The sequence below is a fragment of the Lynx canadensis genome, chromosome D3, assembly GCF_007474595.2.
Source record: "Lynx canadensis isolate LIC74 chromosome D3, mLynCan4.pri.v2, whole genome shotgun sequence".
NCBI lineage: Eukaryota > Metazoa > Chordata > Mammalia > Carnivora > Felidae > Lynx > Lynx canadensis.
In genome coordinates, this window is record NC_044314.2 from 75,270,256 (window position 1) to 75,297,163 (window position 26,908).

The 26,908-nt window shown below is 56.2% G+C and overlaps 1 protein-coding gene across 1 annotated transcript in view; it reads left to right on the top strand.

Annotated features, from left to right (window-relative positions):
• Positions 1 to 26,908, top strand: part of TRPV4 (transient receptor potential cation channel subfamily V member 4) — a 35,142-nt gene that overhangs the window by 2,973 nt on the left and 5,261 nt on the right. The window contains exons 2-12 of the mRNA XM_030292243.1: positions 11,108 to 11,524; positions 13,879 to 14,051; positions 17,839 to 17,991; positions 18,753 to 18,893; positions 19,915 to 20,213; positions 22,209 to 22,388; positions 23,620 to 23,778; positions 24,039 to 24,131; positions 24,384 to 24,457; positions 25,129 to 25,294; positions 25,519 to 25,585. Of these exons, the coding sequence (XP_030148103.1) occupies positions 11,139 to 11,524; positions 13,879 to 14,051; positions 17,839 to 17,991; positions 18,753 to 18,893; positions 19,915 to 20,213; positions 22,209 to 22,388; positions 23,620 to 23,778; positions 24,039 to 24,131; positions 24,384 to 24,457; positions 25,129 to 25,294; positions 25,519 to 25,585 (1,891 nt within the window). The 5' untranslated portion in view covers positions 11,108 to 11,138. The remainder of the gene's footprint in view (positions 1 to 11,107; positions 11,525 to 13,878; positions 14,052 to 17,838; positions 17,992 to 18,752; positions 18,894 to 19,914; positions 20,214 to 22,208; positions 22,389 to 23,619; positions 23,779 to 24,038; positions 24,132 to 24,383; positions 24,458 to 25,128; positions 25,295 to 25,518; positions 25,586 to 26,908) is intronic.

Consider the following 26,908-nt stretch of genomic DNA (forward strand, 5'->3'; position numbering starts at 1 on the left):
GGAAGAGACTCTGCGGTGTAGAGAGAAGAATCTGGATTGCTCAGACAGGCCCTGCTTTAAGTCCTAGGTCTCCTGCTCCTTCTCCAGGGAAGCTCGGGCAAGTCACCTGGCCTCTCTGAACCTCAGTTTCCTCTTCTGTCAAATGGCGCTCTCAGATGCCACTTTGCAAAGACAGTCCGAGGCACACGGATGGGGCTCCGGAGCACCGTCTTCATCCTCATCCTGTTCCAGGACACGTTTTCCTCCAGCTCGTCCCTAGGGCACCCTCTGAGAGCCCCTCGGTGCCAGGCAGGTGGGCGGAACGTAGCAGGGGCAAAGCTAGACTTGCATTTGGACAAAGGACGATGCCTTTTCAGCCGTGAGATATTTATGGGCATTGACTGAGTGCCAGGAGCCCGTCAACGTTTCCTACTTCCTGATTTAATGCTTTAAAGACTAAGGCTGGAGGGGATGCCTGGATGGCTCAGTCAGTTGAGCATCCGACTCTTGATCTCAGCTCAGGTCTTGATCTCGGGGTTGTGAGTTCAAGCCCTGCATTGGGCTCCACAGGTGTGGAGCCTACTTTAAAAAATAAATAAAGTAAGTTTCTTTACTCCCTGGGCTGTGGTTTCCCCATCTGAAAAATTGGGATAATAAGAGTGCCTGTTCTGTGGGGTGGATGTGGGCAGTCTCCAATGCCACATAGTGTGTCACCTGATGTTCACCTCGATGATGTCACAGCCTTGCCCCCACTGGAGATGGGCAGAGGACGGAAGGTGAAGCTCATTTTATGGCTGAGAAAACCGGGGCTCCAAGGGAGAAGCAAGCGACTCTGGTCCCCTTGGGTCCCTGGAAAGCCCGGTGGCCAGTTCAGCTTCCACTTTGGACCAGCCCCTCTTAGAGTCAGACCCACCTTGGTCCCCATTCTAGCTCTGCTACTTGCTGCTGTGTGATCTCAGGTGGCAGCTTGACCTCTCTGTTCCTGGGGCTGCCACCCGGGATCTGCTGGAGGTTGGAACTTCGTCAGCTTGAGGGGGATTTGGGTCATTCTGGCCACTACGCTTGCCCCAGCCTGGACTCCCCCCTGCCTGGGTTTCCCTTGGGTCCCGTGAACTGGCACACTGGCCGAACGGGAACGAGGAAGGGAGGCCAGGCCCTTACTTTCACTGTGACTCTGACTTCCTTCCTGCCTCTGAGCCCCTTCCTGATCACTGGCTTCCCCTTTCTGTCCCAAGCCCTGGCCACTGCTGTGTGACCCTAAGTAGGTCACCTCACCTCTCTGAGCATGTTTCTTCATTGGTGAGGGAGCAACAGACACCGCGCCATGGGCATAGGAAGCCCTCCATAAAAGGTCTTGGGTCTGCTCCAGATGAGGTCAGAGGATGGGAAAGGCTGCAGAAGGAGGAGAGGGTGTGGGGGGCAGACAGGAAGGCTATTGACCAAATGGGAATACTCTTATTTTTCTTTGGGTGGTGAGTAACGGCCGCCCGCCCTGCCACCCCCCTGCACAAAGGGCTCCTCAGTCTCACCGGCGCCTGTTTTTCCCTGAGGGTGGAGTGGCCTGGGTTCCACCCAGCTGACCGGGAGGGTGACCACCTTCTGGGATGGTTCCTCATGTGTGTGTACTGGTGGTGGTGGGGGGCACTTGTAACACATGCCCCGAGTGTGCCCCACAGGCTCAGGGGAGACCCCTGTGGGCAGGGGGCCAGTGAACCTCAGGCCAGGGACCTGTCAGCCTGGTTCACTCCTGTCTCTTGCAAAGACGAAGAGCTCAGGAAAACCTGTAGATGTAGGGAAGGAAGAGAGGAAGGAAGGAAGGAAGGAAGGAAGGAAGGAAGGAAGGAAGGGTGGGAAGGAGGGAGGCAGAGGTGACTGAACAGACAAATTAACAAGGCAGGGGCATCAGAAAAAACCACCTACTCGAATTCAGACTCTGGCTGAGACGGAGTGGGCTTGGGGAAGTGTCCCGGTCTGCGTGAGCCTCAGTTTCCTCACCTGCAAAACGGACTCATGATTAGCTGTCGTCCTCATGGTGGGTGTGGGTCTCACAGGTCAGAAAGCCCAGCACACTGTAAGTGCTCCATAAATTATCTGTTAAAGGTTGGGAGAGAGGCAGGACATTAGCCACCTAGGCAGGTAGTTGGGCAGAGGTCCCTCTGCCATTCCTTCATTCGTTCTTTCATTCGTTCATTCCTTCATTCGTTCATTCAGCAAGTATATCTTGAGCAGCGACTAAGTGCCAGGCCCTGTTCTGGGCCCTGGGGACTCAGTGGTGACCGGACAGAAAAGTTCCTTTTATTCCCCCACAGCCTTTGGGGCTGCACTTTATTTTTTTTTAGTTTGTTTTGATGTTTCATTTCTTCTTGAGGGAGAGAGAGCACAAGTAGGGGAGGAGCAGAGAAGGAGGGAGACAGAAGATCTGAAGCAGACTCCGTGCTGACAGCACAGAGCCCGACGCGGGCCTCCATCCCACGAACCGTGAGATCGTGACCCGAGCCAAAGTCGAACGCTCAACCGACTGGGCCACCCCAGGGCTGCCCTCGATGAGGCTCTGACACCCACGATGAACAAGCAACCCAGCAGTGGGTGCTGTGATTAGCTTCCTTCTAGAAAGGAGAAAACGGAGGCTCGGAGAGGTGAAGTGACCCATGGGTTGGGGGGGTCACACAGCTACTCAGCAGCAGAGCCAAGGTTCAGACTCCAAATCCCAGCGCCTCACTACTGCACCACCTGCCTGATGAACTCCACGGGGTGCGGCTGTAGAAGGGTGACCCCAGAGAGAGGGCTTCGTAGGGTGACCCCAGAGAGAGGGCTTCGTAGGGTGACCCCAGAGAGAGGGCTTCGTAGAGCCTAAAGCGATGAACTCACATGGGGTTAAAAGCAAACGGTTGGAATCCTAGCCACAGTCCCTTCTTGTTGAGTTGCTACCTCGGCTGGGTCCCTTGTCTCTCTGCGCCTCGCTTGGCTGCTGTGTAAAACGGGGATAACGATAATGCCTCCCTCACGGGAGAGGCAGATGTAAAGGCGCTCGGTGCCTGGTGGGTGTTGGGTAAATAGCCCTCCTCCCCCGCCCCGCCTCCACTCTGCCGGGACGTGGTTCACTCGCGTGGGAATGGAGACAATAATATCTAGTATCTAACTTCTGGAGTCATGACTTAGATTAAGACAGAACGGTGCTGTGTGGAAGGTGCCAGTGAGGGCAGGCCCTGCTAACGGTGGGATCTCAGGCACCAGCCTCGGCCATGACTTTAAGCAGTTAACCAGAGAAGCCTGCTGTTGGCACAGGCTGCTGGTGAGGCGGGCTGGGGCGGAGAGAGGGTCTCAGACTGGTTTTCTGCTCTGCGTCAGGCTCCCTTCCCAGGCCCGGTGAACCCATTCATTCCCTGGGTATCTGCTCCCTCCTCTGACTTGGCAGCCTCAGGCCTTTTGCGCAGGAGAATGAGGAGGAGGGATGCCTGCATGGGCGGGTGGGGGTCTTGTCCCCTCTGGGCCTCAGCCTCCCAGCTGGGAAATGGGGCTGTGTGGCCTCCCGGAGGTGGTGAGAGAAGGACATGAGGGGCCAGAAGACCTTTTTGGAAGGCGAGGTCTCCAAGCACGGTCCTGAGCCCTGGCCTTGGAGCCAATAAGTCTGGGTCCCAGCACCCGCTCTGCCCTGCCCTCTGCGACAGGGCCACCATGTTCTTGAGCCTCTGCTCTGGGCCAGACCCTCTGCTGGACCCTTTACACCTTTTTAATCCTCATGACCATCCCATGTGGTTTTTTCTTTTAATGTTTATTTTTTTGAGAAACAGAGGGGAGAGGCAGAGAGAGAGAGTGAGAGTGACTGAGAGAGAGAGAGAGAGAGAGAGGGAATCCCAAGCAGGCTCTGAACTGTGAGCACAGAGCCCAATGCGGGGCTTGAACCCACAAACCACAAGATCATGACCTGAGCCGAAGTTGGACGCTTCGCCGACTGAGCCACCCAGGCGCCCCACGATATCCCCGTGTTACACCAAGGAAACTGAGGCTTGGGGAAGGAAGCCACTTGCCCAAGGTCACCAAGCCAGGAAGGGGAGTTGAGATGTGGTGCACGTACCACACAATTCACCCTTTCAGAGTGTGCAATTCAGTGGTTTTTTAGTGTATTTGGAGTTGTACGTACATTCCCACCACCTAGCTCCAGTGTGTTTTCATCACCCCAAAAAGCACCCCCTCCCCCTCGGCAGTCCCCATCCCCGCACTCTCTCCCGCCCCCTGCAGCCGCTAGCTCTGTGTCTCTATGCATTCGCCTCTTCCGGACATGTCATGTAAATGGAATCGGACAGCGTGTGGCCTTCTGCGATCCACGGCACGCGCTCTTAAAACCACCGAGCCATACTACCTCCTGGTGGCCCCTACCCCAGGGCTCGGGCCCCTTGGACGTGAATGGCTGCCCGCGAAAGCTCAGGGAGATGTTTGTGCACGGTCAGGACCCCTCCAGCCAAGGACCCGCAGCATGACCGAGTGACTGCGGTGGCCCCACGGCCTTGCCCTCTGTGGGGCCTGATGAGTCACCCCAGCCTTGCCCCGCCTGGGTGGTGTGAGCTTCAGAGGGGCGCCCTCCTGGGTGGGGGGGGGGCGGCTACAGGACACTGGGGCTCTGTCTGCGCCGGACAGGCGGCCGCTGTGCAGCAGACAGGAAGCGGGCTGGGCCGAGACCTGCTAGGTAAATATGGGCTGGCTGGGGAAGGTGCCTGGCATGGCGTGATGCCCCCTGCGGCCACCGCCCGCCAGGGGCCAGGGAGCCTCGAACAGCCTGGCAGGCAGCAGGCTTCGCCTGGCCAAGGGGCCGAGCTCGCAGCCGGCTGCTCCAAGGTGGCTGCCAGAGTCCCAGGCTCTGGGCCCAGCCACTCCGCCCTCCCCGGCAGGCATACACACCTCCCTTGGTCCTACATCTGTTCATCCACCCTTTGATGATGACAATGATAATAATAATAATACAGCGATGTCGAGGACGCTAACAACAGCATTCTTTATGGAGTGTGCCTTCTCCAGGTGCCGGGCTCGGTATTTCGCGCACTATCCTATTTCAGCCTCGCAATAGTCCCCTGGGGTGGGTGCTGTCACCATCACCAGGTACAGGTGAGGAAATCGAGGCACAGGAAGGCCAGGTGACTTGCTCAGGGGCGCACCGCTGGCGAGCTGGCCATCTGCCTCGGGGCCCGTGGTCCCTACTACCCACCCAGCGCCGCTTTCCCCACCCCCTCCTTCCACCCTTCCCTTCGGGAGTCCCCAGTCTGTGTAAAGTATCCACTGAAGGCACAGGTTCTGGGACCACATGCGTTTGAATCCTGCTTCCCCCTCTCAGGAGCTGGGCAACACTGTCGGAGTGACTCTACCTCTCTGAGCCTCAGTTTCCTCACCTGGAAGGTGGGGGTGGGGGTTGGACAGAGCTGGTGTTTTCTCTCCGGGATCCCTGTTTTCTTAACCCTTTCCCCACCCACACCGCCCCTCCAAGACTGACCTGGAATGACTGGTGCTCACAGACGTGTTTATTCCAAGGGGATTGCAGGAAATGGGGGCCCCAAAGATGCGGCATGGAGCCCCAGGTTGGAGGGGGGAGGAAGTGCCCTGGGTCTGTCTGGGAGCCCCATACTACCCCCCCCCCCTTGCTCTGCCTTCTTCCCACCCACCTACCCATCTTTTCTTCCTCCACCTTCTTCCTCCCCTGCTTCAGGCCACATCAGTCCCCCGTGCCTTCTACGCTCTCTTGTCCCCACACTTTGGACCTTGCTGTCTCTGTCCCAGCTGTCGGGCCCAGGCCAGACCCCCTCCTCCTTGCAGCCTGTCCCCATCTCTGTCAAAGGATCTGCAAGCACCCTCCGGGGGCTTCAGAAAGACCCTGCCTTACAGTTTACGAAAGCAAGTATTTATCGATGTCCCATTCTGCCTCAGCCTGGTGCTGGATGCTGGGGAAACAACAGATACAAAGTAGTCCCTCCCTCGTGGAACTAAAACTCCAGAGAAGAGCAAAGATGAATAAAGGAATAATACAAGTAAATGCACAAGTTTAATCCTGGGAAGAGCTATAAAGGGAGGCGTAGTTTGCTCTCAGAAAGAGGAACAAGGAAGCTGGTTTAGACTGGAGGTCAAGGAGGCTTTTCACAGGAAGTGCCTGTGAAGAGGGGGACCTGAGCAAGGGGACCCAGCCAGGGGGGAAAGAGGGGACAGCCCTGGCTAAGGTCTGGAGAAGGAAAAATCCCTCTGCCTCCCCCTCTCCCAGACTCTTACGAAGCTCCATTCTTTTATGTTTCCCTGGGCGCCCTGCAAACAGGTGGCACTCAACAGATGCCCGTTGGAGTGGATCGATCCCAGGAGGGAGGGAACGGAGAGGAACTAGCTCCCTGGAATTCTTCTCCCTGGGGTGGAGTGGCCCTGCACGCCCAAACTTGCCACCAGATTTAAGCAGCTTTCCTGGGTCATGGAATCAGGAGGATGGGATTTGACAAATATGTGCCAGGGTTTCCATGAGATCAGGCAAAGCCACGGGTAATGGTGAGGATGGGCCCCTTCCACCTTCCACGCGGGGAGGGGGCAGGCAGATGGTGCAGGAGGCCCCCCCGCCCCCACTGGGTCTGAGATTCTCAGAGAGAAGGTGCCTGCCGTTCATGGAGCGTGTAGTTCGCTATTTATTGAGGGCTTACTCTGTGCCAGGTGCTTGACTCAACTTGTATAATTCGCACAACGACCCAGTTAAGATCCCCATGGACAAGGGGGGTGAGGAGAGCAAGGCCCAGGGAGGTTAAGTCACTTAACTCAAGCTCACGCAGCTGATGAGCAGTGGGTATGGGAGCCGACCCCCTGATCTGTCTGATGAAAATGCACACTTTTTCCATGCCCCACTAGCTCCCTCCAGGGGCTCCTCCTCGGGGGAGAGGGAGTGGGTTTGGCCATCCTCACTGAGTCCCCAGGTCCTTTAGAGCCTGGGACCTCTGTCAGGGCAGAGAGGGAGGCTTGGGGACCTTGGCTCATCACTGTATCTCCTCACCCTGCTCAGTACCTCTGCACCCCTTAACTCAGCACTCCTGAGCCCCTCTGGTCTACACAGCTCTGAACACCACTGGACATGACTCTGCTTCTTGGTTTGTCTGGCTGTTTACTCTGTTCCCCACCGGAAGGCCAGCCCCGGGAGGGCGGGGGTTTTTCTCAGGTCTGTTCCCATCTATGTCCCCTGCACCTGGCACCCTGTAGATGCTCACTAAATATTTGGTCAATAAACGAATAGATGAGTGGTTTCTAATCCTGCTCCTTGGGCCCTGAGATTCAGATTCCCCCCCCCCCCATTCATCCTGTCCTACCACCCTCTGCGTGGACTGCAGTCTGGTTTTTATATTCAGAAGACGTGCTCTGTGCTTAAGATGTGTGATTCCACCGCTTGAAGTGAACGCAGTGGTGATGCGCAGTGTGTGGGGAGGTTCCCACTGAGGCATAAACGTCCTTGGTTGAGCCGCCAGCGCCCTGCTGCCAGCTGGGTGCCGCCTGCTGCAAAGATCCCCGGTAGGGGTGGGCCCCGGGTAGGGGTGGGTCCTGGGTAGGGGTGAGTCCCGGTAGGGGTGGGCCCCGGTGGGCTCACCGCGGGCATGCGCATGCGCACACCACACGGGGAAAGACGCGAATAAGCATGCGCGACATTCACGCGCTGAGGAGACCCACGAGGACTCGCAGCCTCTCTCCCTGCCCGCACCCCCCTTCCCTCCCAAGTCTGGCATTGGTTTGGAACGTGTAATAATAGTCTACAGGGCAAATTAGAACAGGGAGTGAACTCTCCCTGACCACAGAGAACAGGGTAGCGTTTGCGGAAAGAATTGCCACAGAGCAAGCAGCAGAGCAGGCTGTGTGTGTGTGTGCGTGTGCACACGTGTGCATGTGTGTGCATATGTGCTCATTGGTGTGTACATTGCTTGATGAGGAAGGAGTAGCAGAGTTAGGATTCAGAGGCCATCTTCATGGCCATTTGCTCCCTGGGCGGGGTCCCTCAGGGCCTCAGTTTCCTCAACTATAAAATGGGAGCAGTAGTCCAGCTTTGTGGGCTCTGGCGGGCCATGAATGCCAGGCTGGGTGCTTTGCTGTCGTGTGTGTGTCTGTGTGTGCGTGGAGGGGGGTGAGGAGGACAGATGAACACGCTGCACCATGTCGGTGACGATGACGATTAAAGTGCTCATCAAGTGCTTATTAGGTGCCCGAGAGACAGGTGACCTGCCTTATGTCACAGCAGTCCTATGGGACAGATGCTGTCATTACGACCCTCATTTTACAGGTGGGGAAACGGAGGCTCAGAGAAATTAGCCCAGGCTGGTAGTAATAATCCTTAGCTCCCAGACTCTCAGGTTGTACAGCTCGCACATGATACTGCAGGTGCCCGGCGCTGTGCCTGGCCGCCGGCCCCTGCCCAGTCAACTGAGGGGTTAGGGTAGCCCAAGCTTTGTAGCCAAGTGTGCTGATTTGAATCCTGGCTCTGTCACTAACCTGCTGTGTGGCCGCAGGCAAGCCACTTAACCTCTCTGATCCTCCGTTTCCTCATCTGTAAAGTGGGAATGAGAGCCGTACCTCCCTCCAGGGCAGGGTTTCTCAGTCTCAGCACTATTGATATTTCTGGGCCTGGATCCCTCCTTGTGGTGGGGACTCTCCTGTGCATTGTCGTGATGATTATTCGTTGTAACTCAACGCTAATAATGGTCACATGTGCCTTGCCTGAGGCTACCAGTGAGGCGTGAGCGGCTGAGAGGAGATTTGAATCTGGGGCCGGCTGACTTTGGATTCCTTGTCATGGAGGCCTCAGTAACCTTGGATGCCGTCTGGGTTGGGGTTCCTTAGGAGAGGGGGCGCAGGCATGGTGGGGGGTTGGGAGCTCCCTGAGGTGGGGTGTCCGTCTGGCTCTGCTCCAGTGGGGGAAAGGGTGACCGCGGAGGCATGTGCCCCAATGCCTCCTCTCCCCTGGCCCCTGGGTCCCCCATGAGGTGGATCGGGCTGGGCCCTGGGAAATGTAATCTTCCCCCTCAGATGCCTGCACCCCAATGGATACCTGTCCCTGCCTCATCATGCCCCCCACTCCTGCAGAACAAAACCATCTGACATCTCCCAAGATCTATAGGAGGTGTGGTCACCCCAGTTTTACAGGTGGAGAAACCGAGGCCCAGGGAGAGGAAGTGACTTGTCCAAGATCACACAGCTGCTAGTTACCAGGGCCAGGACAGGAACCAGGTGTATCTGATTTCAGAACCTGTGCTCCTAACCTTTCCTTCCTCCTTTGGTTAGAATCATCGATAGCCCCCAACTTATTCCCAGAGTTGGCACTGGGAATGCCTGACCTCATTTACTTCTTCCTGCAAAACTATGAAACGCTGCTGCCTTTGCACCCATTTTAAAGGGGAGGAAACTGAGGCTCCGGGAGCTAACGTAACTTTCCCAAGGTCACGCTGCATGTCCATAGCAAGTGAGCTTAGAACCCAGTCCTGAATAACCCTAAAGCCCATGCTCTCCCTCCCCACTGGTGCCCAGAAAAGGGCCCATCCCCGGCAGGAGCTCCGACCCTCGGGATGCTCCGCTGTACCCACCCACAGGGGCCTCTTGCCCTCACCTCTCTGGCCCAGGCTTCCCTCCTGGCAGCCAGAAAACAAACAAGGTGGGAACCAGTGTTTATTTGGTCCTCTGCTAATGTGTTGGGCAGGCAGAGGAAGACACGGAAAAGAGAGCTTTTCAGACATCTCCCTGCAGCCCGGGTGGGATGGTGAAAGTTCCAGGAAACTCGCCCTCAGTGCCCAGCCCCGCCCACCGAGCAGTGTGCCGCAGAGGGCAGGGGCCTGCCAGGGCTTTGCGCCTCCCTGTCCTTGCTCCTGGTTAGCGGTCGGGCCCAGAGCTGGAGAGACCTGGGTTCAAGTCCAGCTCTTCTCCCTACAAGCTGCATGACTGCCCCTCTTAAAGCTCCAGTCTCTTGGGGCGCCTGAGTGGCTCAGTCGGTTGAGCGTCCGACTTCGGCTCAGGTCATGATCTCGCGGTTTGTGAGTTCAAGCCCCTCATTGGGCTCCGTGCTGACAGCTCAGAGCCTGGAGCCTGCTTCGGATTCTGTGTCTCTGTTTCTCTCTGCCCCTCCCCCACTCACACTCTGTCTCTGTCTCTCTCACAAAATAAACATTAAAAAAAAAAAATTAAAAGCAAAAACAAAAACCTCCAGTCTCTCCATCTGAGAAACGGGGGGAACGAATTATACCTTCATCCGCGTGGTACCTTTCTAGGTGTTGGGGATGCAGGAGTGAACAAGGACAGATGTGTTCCCTGCCTCCTGGTGCTCACGGCCCAGGAATGAACTAATCCCACGAACAGATGGTCAGGGAGGGCTTCCCAGAGGAAGGGACAGTTAGGCCGGGAACACAGATGGGTAGGGGATAGGCAGGCCAACAGGGGAGGGGAGAGACCGGCACTCGGCCCTGGGAAGCAGAGTTTTTGCACCGTGGGAAGTTAGCTGTAGTCTTGGAAACTCAGTTTGCTGTTCTTCAAAATGGGAGTCATAAGGATGGCCCTAGGAGAGACGGAGTAATGCTGGCTCACACTGGGTTTGCACCTGTTTGCTGAGCACCTGCAGGGCCCGAAGCATGCATTTAATGGTTACGTTTTAGTGCTTACTGTGTGCCAGGCACTGACCACGGGAATGCATGCTCTCTGCCTGGACGTCCCCATTTTACAGATGAGAAAACCGAGGCCATGAAATGTCAGCTTGCCCAGTGCCACACAGTTGCGGAGTGTGGAGCCTGGATTTGAACCCTGCTCTGCGGGGCTCTGAAGCTGGTGGGGTTGGTTGGGAGTAAGCCCCAGGCTCCGGGTCTGGGGTCCCGGGATGACTCTGAGGCCCTTCCTCCTCTCTCCACCTAATGCCCGGGGTAGCTGGACCTGAGGCCCGTTTACGTTTCCAGGTCCCTAAAAGAGGCTCCTGTTGTAGCTCTTGCCTGGGGCTGCCAGCCAACCACATCTGGGAGTGGTCACCCCGCACCCCTGTCATTACAACGGTGGCTTTGAAGCAGCTGGCAGCCGAGCTGTTTGCCCACGTGGGAGGGGGCTTCCTGGAGCCCCCACCCCTGGCCAGGCTCCGCCTGACTCCCCTCCCGTTCCCTTACAGGCCGAGCAGCGCAGACGGGTCCCCGGTCAGCATGGCGGATCCCAGCGGAGGCCCCCACGCAGGGCCCGGGGAGGTGGCTGAGACCCCCGGGGACGAGAGCGGGACCCCCGGGGCTGAGGCCTTCCCCCTCTCTTCTCTGGCCAACCTGTTTGAAGGGGAGGATGGCTCCCCCTCCCCCTCCCCGGCTGACGCCAGCCGCCCCGCTGGGCCAGGTGATGGGCGACCAAATCTGCGCATGAAGTTCCAGGGTGCCTTCCGCAAGGGGGTGCCCAACCCCATTGACCTGCTGGAGTCCACCCTGTATGAGTCCTCGGTGGTGCCTGGACCCAAGAAGGCACCCATGGACTCGCTCTTTGACTATGGCACCTATCGTCATCACCCCAGCGACAACAGGCGGTGGAGGAAGAAGGTCATCGAGTGAGTATTGCTGGCTGCCTGGCCAATGGTCTCCTCTGTGTTGAATCCGTCCGCCCGTCCATCCATCCACCTACCTGTTCGCCCACCTGTCCACTTTTCCATACACTTGTCTGTTCACCCGTCTGTCCATCCATCCGTCATCTCCTCGGTCATTCATCCAGCTACCTGTCTGTCCACCTGCTCGTCCACTTGTCCACCCGTCCATCATCCACTCATCAGATATCTCCCTCCCCATCTGTCATCTATCTATCCGGCTGTCCCCCCGTGAAAACCCCTAAGAACCCCTCTCAGGCTTCTGTGTGTGTCTGGAGGACAGTCTTGAAGTCTGGAGATGGCCTGTTGCCTGGTCCTTGTCTGTCCTCCTTGCTGATCACAGACTCATTTATGCCCTTGGATGAAGCCCTTGCTCGGTCAGGAGCTGTCTCCTTTCTTTGTTCACTGAGTCACCGATTCGTTTAGTGGATGTTTCTCAAGCACCCACCACGTGCCTGGCAGGGGGGTCGGCCCCGTGGCTCCAGGGGTGAGCCAGACCAGGTACCGCTCCTACAGAGTTCAGACGCTCAGTAGCCTCCACTGCTACCTTCATTGTGGAAGGTGAGGCAGGCGATAAGCAAGCAAATGGGCACGTGAACACACAGTTCGAGCTGGGGGAGGTGCTGAGGCAGAGAGGGGAGCTGATACGGGCAAGGTATTCCAGGAGGGCTTCTTGGAGGAGGCAACGTTTAAGCTCAAAGCTAAGGGATGAGAAGGGGCAGCCACACGGGGTGAGGGTGGTGTTCCAGTGGACGGAAGTGCATGTACCAGGGCCCGAGGCTGAAGAGGCTGGGTGTGCCCAAAGACCGAGATCTCACGGCCGTCCGCACGCTGCTGGACAATCGGTTCCACCTGTGCTCAGAGGACAGCAAAGCGCCCCGGTGTCCCCATCTCTTCCAGGTCCGGCTGGAAGCTTGGTGGGCCCCGTGCCTCCCTTTCCCTTCCCAACCCCCTCCTCCGGGCCTCACCCCGCCCCTACCCCAGACAGTCAGGGCTAGTGGCTTTGGAGGGGCCTTGCAGGAACTGGGGGTGTGGCTGAAGTCTCCGGAGACCCAAGCACCACCTAGTGCGGTGTGGGTGTGAGGGTGTCCTTCCCGTTTCGTTTTTTGGTTCCAAGTTCACAGGTCAGGAGCGGATGAAACGGGGGCTTCCCAGGTGCTCTCAGGATTATAGCGGTCTGTGCCCTCATCCTCGGGGGGGGGGGGCAGCCCTGCCCTGGCACCCTGCCGCTGGAGCCCTGCCTCAAGGTGGGGGGTGGTCTGGGGCCCAGGCAGAGGAAGGAAGGAGAGCAGCTGTCCCCGTCGCCTGGCCTGCCAGCGGCTCTCCCTGCCCCTCAGCCCCTCTTGCTGCCCCACAGCCTGACCTCAGTCTCCCCTCCTGCCCGCCCGCCTCTGTCACTGCTCCCCCTCGGCTCCCCTCCTCTCTCCTCGGCTCCCTACACTGTCTCCGTTTCTGTCTTCCTCCGTTCATTTAACAGATTCTTAGTGTGCCCCGTATGCACCAGGCACTGGGTGGGTGGAGACGTGGCTGAGAGCATTCTTGCCCTTCGTGGAGCCCCCTGGGCTCACGCTGCTCCCAGTTCTTTGTCTGTTAAAACCTAGCACACAGTAGGTGCCCAGTTAGTGTTTGTCGAATGACCAAAGGACTATCCATTTTTTCCCTTACTCTGTCTCTCTGCTTCCCCACTCTCAGCCCCCTGTGGGTCGCGTCCTGTCTCTGCCTGCCCCTGCAGCTCAGTGTTTCAAACACACATGCAGGCTGCGGACACACAGTGGGCGCTAAATAACAAAGCAATGTCCGCTAACGTGTATTGAGTGTTCACTGTGTGGTGGGCCGTGAACCAGGCACCTGTGTGCTCATTTTTCTCAAAAGTCTGTTGAATGAATAAATTAATGAGCGAGTGGTTGAATAAATGAATGAGTTGCTTTATCTTTTAGTCTGGTGTTCCTCCTTTATTTTCTCACTATCTGTGTCTCTTTCGGTCTCTGGCTTAGTACGTACTCACTAACTGACGAATGGAAGAGTGGATGAATGGATGGGTGGGTGGGTGGATGGATGGGTAGGCTTGTTTCTTTTGTCTGTTTCCACCTAACACACGGTAGGCACTAGGCACCAGTGCCTACTAGGCACGGTAGGCACCAGACTTTGTTGGGATAAAACATTCTTTTGTTTCTCCAGCCATCCCTCCCCTCGGTCTGGTTCCACCCTAGGGCTCTAGCTGCCCCCTTCCACCCCCCACCACCGCTGGGCCCCTCAGGCCAGAGACAGCGGGGTGGGCGGGGGATGAGCCCTCCCATCATCCTGCCTTCCCCCACCTCCAGGAAGCAGCCGCAGAGCCCCAAAGCTCCTGCACCCCAGCCGCCCCCCATCCTTAAAGTCTTCAACCGGCCTATCCTCTTTGACATCGTGTCCCGGGGCTCTACTACTGACCTGGATGGGCTGCTTCCCTTCTTGCTGACCCACAAGAAGCGCCTGACTGACGAGGAGTTCCGGGGTGAGCCACCCGGGTGGGGGTAATGGGCGGGCCACCGGGGGTTGGGGAGGCCTGGCATTGGGGGCCACCTTTCCTCTTAGCGTCTCCCCCTGGGTCAATGGGCTGCACTGGCCAGGAAGAGCACTGGATAGGGAGTCTGACCCTTGTGTCCTTCGCCGTATTACTCACATATTCCTACCTCTCGTAAGGTAGCTTTGGCTACCCTCGTTCATTCTTTCAGCCTTCAATTATGGAAAGGTCAGTGTCGGAGGTAAGCAGAGTCCACTCACCTGGGTTCGAATCCCACCTCCACCGCTTACAGATATATGGCTTCTCTGAGCCGCCATGTCCTCGTCCGTAAACTAGGGAATACTAGCATAGTCCTGGCAGAGCGAATATTCCTGCTTCTGCTCCTGGGCTCTGCCCTACCCCCACCCAGCTTTCGGACTCCCCTCCCTAGGCTGAGGCCACAGTCACCACTGCCCTGGACTTCTCCCAGCCCAGAGGGCTCACCCTTCAGCCTCGTCACCTCGGGGCCTCAGCTCCCTCTGCCACCCCAGGCCTCCCCTGCAAATTGGCAAAGTTTGCCTGTGAGCCCCTGGGCCCGCGTCAGCCACCTGCTACGTGCCAGGTACCAGGTTGAGGAGCCGTAATTCACTGGCCAAGCGACCCCACAAATCAGCGTAAAATGTTAAGAACGGTGGCACCTGCCACAAGGGAGGTCCAGTCTCGAGAAGGCCGGCGGCAGTCTGCGGCTCGGGGCTGACGAAGCTTCGGGGAGGTGAAGGGCCCCAGTTTTTGAGGCTTCGAGTACTTCAGGTAAATGAAGTGCCCAAACGGGGTGACCTGGGCAGCGGTACATTTTTCACGTATGCCTTTATCGGCCAGATTCTTTGAACACCAGAATGATACTGTGCAGTATCGTCATGGCGGTCAGAAGAGAATGACTGGATTTATAAAAAATATTCCTTCGTGGTGCCCAGCCAGACCATGTGGCTTGTTTGTGGCACGAGCTTAGGGTTGCCGCAGCTTGGGGCGGCAGGTCCGACCTGCCCCCGGAGGGTGTCAGTGACTACGTGAATAATCTCATTTGGAGGTAACCCCACATTTAAGCCCCGACCAAACGGCCCCTCCAAGCCCCTCCCCAAGTTCATTAGGCACAAGAGGGAAACCTCGGGGTAGAGCAAACCCGAGTCATCAGCGAGACAGTGCAGCTCCAGGCTGGGCTAGCAAGGCTCCAGCTTCTCCTGAGTTCAGGACCGAGTCAGGGGCTTTTCGCCCGGGCGAGGGACCCCCAGGAAAGCGTATCTGTGTGCATAAGCAGGGGTGTGGGGGGGGTCCCCTGAATCTGCAGAGAATAGTGCATGTGTAGAGGGGCATTAATCAGGAGGTCCTTGACGCAGATTAAGCCATCTGTAGGGCTGCTCGCTTGCTCTGGCCCCTTCTAAGGCCCTGGAGCTAATTCTGATTTCATAATTGCATGTTTCTTTTCATAAACAGTACCCCCAAATTCTGTAAGTCTGAGCCCCGCAAAGCCTGGATCCGCCGCCGCATGATTTTCTAGTCAGAGGCTCATGAGCTGATCTGATTCTCAGGGGAGTCTGTGGCCACCACCCCTCAAAGTTTGACAACCCTCCAATGTGACATATTTACTAAGTCCCCCTTCCCCTGGTGGCTCCCAGGGCAGAGCCACTTCGCCACCTGGTGGTGGAGTCCTGGAACTGCGTGTCCCTTGGCGTTTCTGGGAAGCTCTTGCTGTGGGCATCTCATCCCAGGACCCAGGCTGGCAGCCCCCCAACCCCGCTATAGCCTGGGTCTGGGGGTGCAGAAACCCAAATCCAAGGTATGATTCCATGCTCTGCACAAGCCCCTTTCGGTGATCTGTGGTTTGGAATTACATGCGGTGATCAGCTCATCCGATGCTGTGCTGGGCACGGGGTGAACAGTGGTGAATGAAGCGGACACAACACTGTCCAGGTTGCTCACAGTTTCCTGGGTGAGATCAACATTGATCAAGCAATCACAGGAATAAAAACAGTTGTAGTCTGTAACGTGTGCCAACGAGCGGCTATGTTGGAGGATCTGACCTAGTCAGGAAAATCTGGGAGAGCTTCCCGGAAGAGGTGATAGGCTGAATCTGAATGAGTTGCAGTTAACCAGATAAAAAGAGAAAGAAAGACCATGGAGGGGATGAAGGGACAGCCTGTGCAAAGGCCCTGTGGCTCACTGTGGTCAACGCTGTACTCTGAGGTGACCACTCCAGCTGCTGTGTGGATTGAAGGAAAGCTTGAGAGCCTGGTGGAAGCCAGGCAGGGGTCTTGGGCCAGGGGGGTGGCAGTGGACACAGGGAGTGGGAGAGGGATTGAATAGGAAATGCTGGCGGTGGCTGTAGAGGGCAAGGACAAGGGTGACACAAAGGTTTTTGGCTGGATGGGGACACCATCCTCTGCAGAGGGGACACATGCAGGCTGGGGGGTGGGTTTGGGGAGGGAAAGATGCTGAGGTCAGCATTCAGGCCCCCCCTCCCCCGCACTTACACAGATGGAGAACTGGAGTCTGCTTTTCATTCATGAAAACAGCTCCCTGTTGACTCTGGGCACCAGGGGTTCAGCAGGAAGCAGCTGGGGACGAGGCTTGTCCAGGAGACCTCAGTCCTGAGGGCACTGGGACCGAATTCAGGTCTCTGAGTCCTGCACGTTCTCCCCACTGACTCCTGACATCTAGAGAGAAATTCCCAAAGCACCTCCCTCGGAGTTGGAGTAACAGGTACAACAGCACCATGTCTTGAGGACTTTGATCTGCCTGGTGCCGGGCTCATCAGCAAACGTGTATTAGCTCTTCGATTTCCTCCGTGGCCTCAGTTTAGCTGGAAAGGGAAGAGAAGCAGACGAAAGGTCACGCGGAAACTGGGAGGGAAGCCGGGATTTGAACCCCAAGGTGCTTGGCTCCAGAGCAGGCAGCTCAGCTCACCCATTCCTGATCCCGTCCCTGCTGCGACCATTCCTGAGTCCCCAGCACGATTTTGCCCCGTGCCGGGTTCCCAGGGGGAGTTCTCTTTCCATCGACTCGTTCTTTCAAGGTGTAAGTCAAGTTGTGTAACCACAGAAGTTAACACAAGGGAAAGGAAATTGCAAAGGGACATTAGCGAGTGTCCGTGGGCAGTGTGGGGACCCGTTGGGGACCACATGGAGACCGGCTTCGTGAGAGAGGTTTGACAACGAGATGAAACCTTGCTCAAGGCAGGCAGGCCTTCAGTGTTACCGGTGCTGGGTCAAAACCCTCTCCCGCCCCTCCTGGGTAATTTCATATCCACTCTGGGGGGCAGTCTGCACGTCGGGGACTGCTGCACCCCTTCTGCTCCCTTCTAGGGACACTGGTGTAAATGCTTCCCGGGAAGAGGATCCTGTGTTCCAATAGGTGGCAAACGTTGCCTGTTGCGTCTGGCTTTTAGAGCTTCCCAGTCCCCATTGGCATATCAAAGGCTCTGACAAGTCCTGTAATAAATAAATATGGTTGGCTTTGTTTAACCCAGCCTTCCTCACCACTTATTTGATTTTTAAAATTCCCTCCCAATTATGCTTTGGAAAATCCCAATCTCTGTAGGCTGCAGCTTCCCTCATTTGGAAAAACTGCCCCTCTGAGTTTACTGGACCCCCTCGGGACCACGGGCACAGATAGGGAGAGGCTCAGAGGGGAGGTGCGGCAGGGCCAGGACCTCTGGCTCCCTGCCCGGTGCCCTGTCCCCTGCAGCCCAGGAGCTCCGTACCATAGACTGATGGCCCTTCCTCCTGTATGTCTCTCCCCCCAGAGCCGTCCACAGGGAAGACCTGTCTGCCCAAGGCCCTGCTGAATCTGAGCAGTGGCCGTAATGACACCATCCCTGTGCTCCTGGACATCGCCGAGCGGACAGGCAACATGCGGGAGTTCATCAACTCGCCTTTCCGGGACATCTACTACCGAGGTGGGGCCCCGGGTGGGGCAGGGGTGACACAGGGTGACGGTGGGGCACCGTCCTTGCTTGTCTGATTCCCACTGCACCCCAAGAGCTCCCATCTGTGCCCCAGGTGCCGGCATTGTGTCCAGGAACCGGCCACTGAATGAACAAAGGAACGATAACTACCCCTTCCAGTCTTGATATTCTGAGTTTCAGAATCCCAGATTCTGAATCCAAGACTCTGAGATGCAGGGAGCTTAGTGATCCGTGAACTTGGAGTTTGGGATCCCTAGATTCTACGGTTCCGGACACCCTAAGGCTCGATGATAATAGTTGTACAGGCCCACACTGCTAAGAGGCAAAGGTGTCAGGGTCTAAACCTTGAGGTTCTGTGACTCAGACTTGACCTTTCAGATTTCTGGATATGAAGATTCAAAGTCTGTGAACTTTCTATCCGAGTCCCAAAAACTCTGTGAGACCACAGTGTCTTTGCTTCCTCTTGGATTAAGGCCTCCTGTGAGTCTGACCAAAGTCCCCACACTTGGGATCCTACATGTGGGATCTCCTTTGAGTCTAAAATTCTGCATGCACAGTGCAGCACGTCACGGCTTCGTGCGTCAGAGATCCCACATCCGGGCAGTGTCTGGAGGTCCGTTTGCTGCCCTTGGGTGGAGACGGTCAAGGCCTGGGCCTGCAGCCCCTCGCCTGATTTCCACATTCTGCACCCCACCGCGCTGCAGCCTGGTCCGGTCTCTGCCTGCGGTGACAGTCCCTACCCCCCTCCCCAGGCCAGACTGCCCTGCACATCGCCATCGAGCGCCGCTGCAAACACTACGTGGAGCTCCTGGTGGCCCAAGGAGCTGACGTCCATGCCCAGGCCCGGGGGCGCTTCTTCCAGCCCAAGGACGAGGGAGGCTATTTCTACTTTGGTGAGGAGGGGGCTGGGGTGCCTGGTGGTGTCCACAGCCCTGACCCCTCCCCAGACACTTAGAGCCCCTGCTGGCCGAGGGCTCTGGCCCCATGTCGGTGTTGGTCGCCTCACCTCCCTGAGCCTCAGCTTCCCCGTCTGTGCAGTGGGGACCATGAAAGCCTCTGGGGCTGGGACAGGTTGTCAGTATGTCCTTGAGACCCACCAGTGGCCCGATCGCAGGGCCCAAACACCATCACCACCACGTCCCGGCTGAACCAAGGAAAGAGTCTCAATTTCACCCTGCTTATATATATTTTTAAATTTATTTATTTGTGGGGCGCCTGGGTGGCTCAGTCGGTTAAGCGACTGACTTCAGCTCAGGTCATGATCTCACAGTCCATGAGTTTGAGCCCCGCGTCGGGCTCTGTGCTGATAGCTCAGAGCCTGGAGCCTGCTTCCGATTCTGTGTCTCCCTCTCTCTCTGACCCTCCCCCATTCATGCTCTGTCTCTCTCTGTCTCAAAAATAAATAAACATTAAAAAAATATTTAAAAAAATTTTTTATTTATTTGTTTTGAGAGAGAGAGTGAGCACGAGCAGGGTAGGGACAGACAGGGGGAGGAGAGAGAGAGAGAGAGAGAGAGAAAGAATCCCAAGCAGGCTCTGCACGGTCATTGCAGAGCCCGAGCGGGGCTCAAACCCACGAACCCCGTGAGATCACAACCTGAGCTGAAATCAAGAGTCAGATGCTTAACCGGCTGAGCCACCCAGGCGCCCCTGAATTTCACCCCTGCTTAAAGGCACATGTTATTTGAAGTTCAGGGACAAGGTCCCTCAGAGAATCCCTCACAGCGTCCAAATCGCAAGCCCACAGCCCGTCTCCCGCAGAAATGTGCAACCGCCTCGGCGTGACGTGGACACGGACTGTTGGCACTGTGTCCCGTGTCCCCGGGGCGCGTGTGTTCCCCGAGCACCCACAGGCGGAGCCCTGCCCCGGGGCCCCCCTCACTGACCTCTCCCTGCCTCCTCCCGGGCCTGCAGGCGAGCTGCCCCTGTCGCTGGCCGCCTGCACCAACCAGCCCCACATCGTCAACTACCTGACAGAGAACCCGCACAAGAAGGCGGACATGCGGCGGCAGGACTCCCGCGGCAACACGGTGCTGCACGCGCTGGTGGCCATCGCCGACAACACCCGTGAGAACACCAAGTTCGTCACCAAGATGTACGACCTGCTGCTGCTCAAGTGTGCCCGCCTCTTCCCCGACAGCAACCTGGAGGCCGTGCTCAACAACGATGGGCTCTCGCCCCTCATGATGGCCGCCAAGACCGGCAAGATTGGGGTGAGTGGGGGGTGGGGGGGTGGGGCATAGCAGCCCCTCCCCCGCTCCTCTACACACACACACACACACACACACACACACACACACACACACTGGAGGGGGCTGCGCTGACGTTCATTATTATTAATATGCACACCCACTTGCTATCATGCCAACCCCATTGTGCAGGTGTCCCGGCTCAAGAACCTGCTGTGGCTCCCTATTGTCCAGCCAAACTGCTCGACTTCATCCCAGAGCCTCAGTCCTCATCCCGTGCCACTGGGAGCATCACGCCCCACTCCTGCCAGCCAGGACAAGGCACTCATAGAAATCTAAGCCGCAGGGCCCGCCTGTGAACTCCCCTATAATCCGCTGTCAGGGTCCTAGCTCAGCCCCCAACCCGAGGGCCCTGCACAGGTTCTTTCCCCCTCTGGCCTCACAGCACAGGGCCCAGAGGGGATTTCTCATCCTGGGCATGACTGACATTTGAGACTAGATTGTTCTGGGGTGTGCACACTGTCTTGTGCAGTGAAGGATGTTTAGCCGCGTTCCTGACCTCGAACCCCAGATACCAGTGGCACTCCCCACCGCTGGGACAACCCTCGAAGTCTCCACGCATTGCCAAATCATCCCCTGGGGGGGGCACCACTGCCCTGATTGAGAACCAAAACCGGGGCGCTCTGGAGTCTGGAGCACCTGGGTCCAAAGCCTGGCTCGGCCACTTCCCAGCGTGTGACTGCAGGCATCTCCCCTCCCCTTTCTGTGCTCAGTGTCCTCGTCTGTAAAATGGGGATGAAAATAGTGCCCATTGGGATCACATGACAACTAGATAAGGTGATCCATTTAAAGCTTTTTAATAAAGAGCCTGGCGTGGGTGGTAAGTGCTCAGTAAATGGCAGGGATTATGATTGTCCTATTAAAATCATAGCAAAAGTTATTAAAATTCCAATTTATAAAAGAGTCTTGAGGTGGTGGAAAAGGCCTGAGTTTAAGGTTTTGTGTGTGTGTGTGTGTGTTTTTAAGTTTATTTATTTTGAGAGGGAGAGCATGAGCAGGGAGGGGCAGAGAGAGAGAGAATCCCAATTAAGCCCCTCACTGTCAGCTCAGAGCCTGATGCAGGGCTCGATCTCATGAACCATGAGATCATGATCTGAGCCAAGACCAAGGGTTGGACACTTAACCCACTGAGCCACCCAGATGCCCCATTATTATTATTATTTTTTAAGATTTTCTGTTTAAAAGGCCTAAGTTTAAATTCTGGCTTTGCCCTATTAATCTGTGTGGCCTTGGGCAATTTCCACACCCTCTCTGTTCCTCAAAATCCTGTGTGTAGGCTACATACAGTAGCAGTGGCATCAGGAGGGACTGGATATAACAATTATTTCTAGATTTAACATGTTAATAAAGCTGGTTAATTGTTGTTTTAATTACATAAAAAAGATATTCGTTACAATTCAGATTTTCAAAAACATTTTTTAAAGTTTATTTATTTATTTATTTATTTAGAGAGCACAAGCAGGGGAGGGGCGGCGGGGGGCGGCGGGGGTAGGGGGGAGAGAATCCCAAGCAGGCTCTGCGCTGTCAGCACAGAGCCCAATGTGAGGCTCAGACCCACGATCGACCGTGGGATCATGACCTGAGCCGAAATCAAGAGTCGGACGCTTAACCGACTGAGCCACCCAGGCGTCCCTACAATTCAGATTTTTATGGCTGGCCTGGTTCGGTCTGGCTTCAGCTGACTGATTGTGTGGCTTCAGGGAACACCCTTCTTTGCTCTGAGCCTCTGTTTGCTCATCTGAAAACTAAGATGGTAAGAGTAAGAACAAGATGATGTGAGCACAGGGTCTGGCGCCCAGGACATGCTAAGTAAATATTTCCTCCCCACTACGTGCTGCTCTCTGGGGAGGCACCATGTGATGGGCTGTGCAGGGCCCCCGGGGTCCCTCTGATTCGAGAAGCTGAGCATTGGTGTCCCTCCCTGGGGCCCCCTGACCCTCCCGCCCCCACCCCGTGCAGGTCTTTCAGCACATCATTCGCCGGGAGGTGACAGACGAGGATACGAGGCACCTGTCCCGCAAGTTCAAGGACTGGGCCTACGGGCCAGTGTATTCCTCACTGTATGACCTCTCCTCCCTGGACACGTGTGGGGAAGAGGCCTCTGTGCTGGAGATCCTGGTGTATAACAGCAAGATCGAGGTGAGCACCAAGGCAGGGGACAGAGCCTAGGGAAGGAAGGGTGTGGCTGGGATCAGGGAAGGGACCCCGGGGCTGGGAGGGGCTCTGTAACTTACATGCTGTGTGGCTCCGGAGAAGTGACCCAACCTCTCTGAGTCCCAGCTTCCTCTTTTGTAAAATGGGGATAAGGATAGTTCACATCCCTTGGAGTTGTTGGGAGAACCAAATGAGTTCATTTGAAACAGTCTGGCACAGAATACACATTATATGTCAGCTATTATCATCAGTAGTCGTTAGATGAAGTTATGAAAGCTCTTTTTTTCACTTAGCAGTATTTTGCGAATATCGTTTTGCACCATTAAATATTCTTCTGCAATATCATTGCTGCGAGTAAATGTACCACATTCTAATGAACCATTCTTCTATTCTTGGTCATCTGGGTTTGTTTCTGCCTTTAACTCTCAGGAATAACACTGCAATAGCACCTCTGTGGTTATGCTGTTGCCCAGATCCATGGTTATGAAGAAAGTCAAGTCACTGAAGGGACGGGACACTGATCAAATGCTGGGGACTAGGTGCGGACAGTCTCCCTTTCCTCCCCGGCTCTGTGAGCTGGGACACATGCCTTCCCTTGCTGGAGCTCGCTTCCCTCATCTTTGGAAGTAGTGACTAACTTGACTTAGTGACTAGCTTGATTTCGAATAGGGGTGGTGGGAGGTTTAGCATCTCTGGTACAAGCTTTGATCGATTGGCAGTGTCTGCCTGGGAAACAACAGTATAGAGAACTATTGTGCAGGGCTCAATTATTGATGTCTTCCTAGGGTTCAGCATCGGGGTGAGTCAATTGTCTGTCATCCTGGGGCTAAATTTCCCATTCCTGCTTCCTGACTCAGAACTTCTGAGGTTGAAGCCCGAGGATTTATATTTTTGATGAGCTACATAGGTGATTTTGCTACCAGCAAAATCCATAGGTTGGAGTTTGGGGACCATGAGAATAGCTTTCTGGCTCTGGGTTCTCTGAGCCTAGAATAGGCTACAGAGGTAAGTTGGGGCAGAATTGGGCGGAGCCTTGAATACTGAGCCCGTAGTCTGGTGTTGATTCTGAATCCCCATCCAGTTCCCCATGAATCCTCGAGTGTCGCTCAAGAGCGGGTCAGGAGGATGCAGAGGGTGGGGGAAGGCGTGCCAGAGTCAGCCAGCTTAGATCCCACGTGCCGGGAAGGGTGGCCCCTGATCACCCTGTCTCCCACAGAACCGCCACGAGATGCTGGCCGTGGAGCCCATCAATGAACTGCTGAGGGACAAGTGGCGCAAGTTCGGGGCTGTCTCCTTCTACATCAACGTGGTCTCCTATCTGTGCGCCATGGTCATCTTCACCCTCACCGCCTACTACCAGCCACTGGAGGGCACTGTGAGTGGCTGCGAGCCGGGCAGGAGATGGGGCACAGCTGGGGCCTCCCCCCACCCCCGGGCGGGGTCCCCTGTGGGAGGGACAGGAGAGAGCTGAGGAACAGGATGGGGGGTGCCCCCCTCCCCCGCACTCAGGGGGAAGAGAGTGAGGGAGGAGGGTCCACAGGATCCAGGTGTGTGGGGGGCGTTGGGGCGCGTCTGGATCAAGGGCCAGATGTTGGAGGGGCTGGGGGAGGACCCGTGCGCCACCTGCCCCCTCAGCCTCCGTACCCTTACCGCACCACCGTGGACTACCTGAGGCTGGCGGGCGAGATCATCACGCTCTTGACCGGCATCCTGTTCTTCTTTACCAACGTGAGTGCTTGGCCCCCGACCCCACCCACCCTGCCCTCCCTCCTCCCTTCCTCCTTCCTCCTTTTATGTCCCCCCTTCCACTCCCTTTTTCTGCCTCCTCTTCTAAGCCTGTACCCTCCTTCTCTGCTTTTTCCTCCTCCCCCAAAAGAAAAGAACCCATCATCTGGTCTCTGCTTCCCTCTCTCCTCTCCCCTCCCCTCTGCACTCCTGCCATCTCTACCCCGCTCTCACATGCCTCCTCCCCTCTTCCAGATCAAAGACTTGTTCATGAAGAAATGCCCGGGAGTGAATTCTCTCTTCATCGATGGCTCCTTCCAGCTACTCTAGTGAGTAGAGGTCCCCAGGCTGGCAGCTTCTGGGTGAGGAAGGCACGGTTGGGGCAGGGACAGCATCCAGATTGCTGGGGAGGTGACTCTATTAGGAGCGGGTTCACCCAGCCCAGACAGCTGTAGCCCAACATCAGGACAAGGCCAATGTCAAGCAATAGAGTCTTCTGCTTAAAGCAAGACATGATTGCTAGAGGGTTCTCACCATATACACCTCTATAGAAATAATGCAATGTCTTATGCTGGTGATTGATTGCTAATGTCTGCCAGGAGTGGCATGTGAAGCATCCTCAGGCATGTTTGTGTTTGGTGGGTAAGAGCGCTGTGCTTGATTAATGATGTCTGCCTGGGGCACAGGATGAGTTGCTGTATGTGTACTACATCTCTTCCCTTTTTCTTAGACAACAATGAAATTCACTTAGCCACAAAATCTCCACTGGGCATCACTTCGGGATCCTGGAGGGCCTTGGGGCCATCGCACACATCAGTTGCCAACTAATTGAGCATTCTGACCAACAGGAATGCTGGGGAACCCAGTGCATCCACCTTGTTTCTCTTCTGGGGGTCTAGAAGGCATCGGGATGTCCTGGTACCCTGGAGGGCTTGGGGGCACGTCTCCACCTCCAGGGCCTCATCATCCCCTCTCCCCTCTGGCCCCTGCTGCCCTCCAGCTTCATCTACTCTGTGCTAGTGATTGTCTCAGCGGCCCTCTACCTGGCGGGAATTGAAGCCTACCTGGCTGTCATGGTCTTTGCCTTGGTCCTGGGCTGGATGAACGCCCTTTACTTTACCCGCGGGCTGAAGCTGACGGGAACCTATAGCATCATGATCCAGAAGGTATGGGCCCGGGGAACCCTCTAGACTGTGTGCGTCTTATGCATGTAGACGGTGCCCTCAGCCCTAAGGACATGGGGCATTGTGGGGGCAGCAGGCAGGGTCTGGACGTTGCTGGAGAGGGGGAAGGGATAGGGTGGAGGTGGGAAGATCTGGGATGGAAAAGACCGGAAAGCGAGAAACCACGTGTCTCATCTGTGTCTCCATATTCCCACCGGGGTCCTTAGATCCTCTTCAAAGACCTTTTCCGCTTCCTGCTGGTCTACTTGCTCTTCATGATTGGCTATGCTTCAGGTGAGCTCTGGTAGCCAGGTGGGCCCGGGGCCCGGGGTGGGGCAAGGACCCCACGGGGTGGGGTGGCCGTGGTACGCGGAGGACGGTAACCAGCGTGTGCTGAGTTCTTCCTGTGCGCCAGGCACTGGGCTGAGTCCTGTCCCATCCCTGCCTCATCAGTACCCCTGATGGGTCGGGGGCGTGAGTGCCTTTACTACCCCTTCTACAGATAAGAAAACTGAGGTTTAGGAAGGTTAAATAACTTGCCCCAAGTTCAAAATCTAGGAAATGGTAAAATTGGTGGATTCGCTATTATTGCAAAAGGAGCCACCCAAACCTTAGGGGCTTAAAACAACCAATCGTCTACTATTGCTCACACGTCTTGGGGTCAGCTGGGTGGTCATGCCGACCTGGGCCAGGTCTGGCCCATCTCCATGGGCTCCCGTGTCTGCAGTCAGCTGTGGGTTGGCTGCTGGCCGGCCCGTCTAGTGAGGATGGCCACGGGGGACGGTGATCTTGCTCTCTTCGTGGTCACCCATCCTCCAGCCGTCTTGGGCGTGTTCACATGGTGGTCTGAGGGTTCCAAGAACGCAAGTAGAAGTGTTCACTGTCGCTGCCTGGCACACCGTCCCTTCTGCTTTTGGCCAACGCAAGTGACAGCCCGGTCGTGATTCAGAGGGCGGGGAGATAGACTCTGTCTCTTGAAGAAAAGACCCGCAAAACCACATCGAAGGGACATGGGGACAGGGAAGGATGCATTTAAAAAAAAATTTTTTTTTTAACATTTATTTATTTTTGAGAGACAGAGAGAGACAGAGCATGAGCGGGGGAGGGGCAGAGAGAGGGGGAAACACAGAATCCAAAGCAGGCTCCAGGCTCTGAGCTGTCAGCACAGAGCCTGATGCGGGGCTCGAACCCACAAACTGTGAGATCATGACCTGAGCCGAAGTCGGATGCTCAACCGACTGAGCCACCCAGGCGCCCCGGGAAGGATGCATTTTCATACTTAATCCGACAGTTCAGGTCAATTCTGGCTGTCTCCAATATGCCTGCTCCGGGATGTCATGATACCAGGGGACCTCAGTGGCACAGGCCATAAGGGAAGGGCCAGAGATGGGGAAACTGACTGAGCCATTGGGCTGGTCCCCAAGGGGTGGGTGAGCTGCCATCCAACGCCCAGCATCCAAAAGGGAGCAGCTGACTCAAACTTCACCAGGCCACATTCACACCTGAGGAGGTTGGTCTGGGGACAAACACTGAAACAGGAATCTGATGGTGGTGAGATTTTAACCCAGATGAGGCCAAGGTTCTGTGTGGATTATGCTGGAGAAGAACTGTAGCCTT